The sequence below is a fragment of the Fulmarus glacialis genome, unplaced genomic scaffold, assembly GCF_000690835.1.
Source record: "Fulmarus glacialis isolate BGI_N327 unplaced genomic scaffold, ASM69083v1 scaffold16862, whole genome shotgun sequence".
Classification (NCBI taxonomy): Eukaryota; Metazoa; Chordata; class Aves; order Procellariiformes; family Procellariidae; genus Fulmarus; species Fulmarus glacialis.
Window position 1 is genome coordinate 18,052 of NW_009198713.1, and position 1,161 is coordinate 19,212.

At 53.6% G+C, this 1,161-nt stretch overlaps 1 protein-coding gene across 1 annotated transcript in view; it reads left to right on the forward strand.

The window, feature by feature from the left end:
- The window catches only part of LOC104073302 (muscleblind-like protein 1), a 14,432-nt gene extending 13,888 nt beyond the window's left edge, over positions 1 to 544 (forward strand). The window contains exon 3 of the mRNA XM_009573019.1: positions 248 to 544. Within this exon, the coding sequence (XP_009571314.1) occupies positions 248 to 544 (297 nt within the window). The remainder of the gene's footprint in view (positions 1 to 247) is intronic.
- Positions 545 to 1,161: the final 617 nt, after the last annotated feature.

The window sequence follows — 1,161 nt, forward strand, 5'->3', positions numbered from 1 at the left end:
CTGTGTGCTTGGCTTTTGATCCTGGTGGGTTTTGATGCTCTTTGACATCAGAAGTGGCTTTAGAGAAGCCAGGTCCCTGCTGCCAGGGAGCCAAGCCCACCATCCCACCGCCACTCTGCTCCTCCTGGGGCCGGGCACCCGTCCTCGCAGCGTTCTTGCAGACGTTCAGAAATTCCCACTCCACTCCCAGCCTTGCCAGCGACAACCATCACCCAAATTAAGCGATTGTCTTTTCCCACTGTCGCAGGTTTGTCGAGAGTACCAGCGTGGCAACTGCAACAGGGGAGAGAACGACTGCCGGTTCGCTCACCCTGCCGACAGCGCGATGATCGACACCAACGACAACACGGTCACTGTCTGCATGGATTACATCAAAGGGAGATGCTCACGGGAAAAGTGCAAATATTTTCACCCTCCTGCACATCTGCAAGCCAAGATCAAGGCTGCCCAGTACCAGGTTAACCAAGCTGCAGCTGCCCAGGCAGCAGCGACTGCAGCTGCCATGGTGAGTTTGGAAAACACCTCTGGAATAGAAGTATGTTGACGAGAGACAATAATTGATGTGTTAGCTGTTCTTGCTGGAGGGGGGTGCGTGTGCGTGTGCTTGGGGATCCCAGTCACTACACGGTGCGATGAGCTTTCTCAGCATGTGGTGCCAGATCTGCTCTTAAGTAGTTTCAGACTGTTAAGATGTGTAACTAATTTGCCTGCTGATGTACAGAGTATCTATATGTACATATATGTGTGCATACGTGTGTGTGTGTATGTGTGTGTGCATATATGTATATATAGTTTATTGTATGTTTGTGTGTGGGTAGATGTGTATCTATCTAGTTGCACAGATAGATAAACCCGTATTTCAGTTACTCTAAGTCCGTGTTTGTAGAGACTTAGTTTGAAGTCGATCTTACTGTGTTAATGCTATCCGTAGCCCATCTCCCCGGCCCCCACCTGAGGGCTGTCGGCGGCTCTCGCAGGGCGCTACAGCAAACCTGGTAGTTGTAGCAGCCAGATCTGGAACTGCGCAGGGGCTGGTTTCCTAGCGAGGAGAGGAGAGCACCCCGAGGAGGGCTGTGGCGGCATACTGTCCCGTGCTGAGCCCCGGGGGTGTGGGAAGAGGAGCGCAGCGGGCGCGCTGGGGCGCGGCGGCCAGGAGGAGCG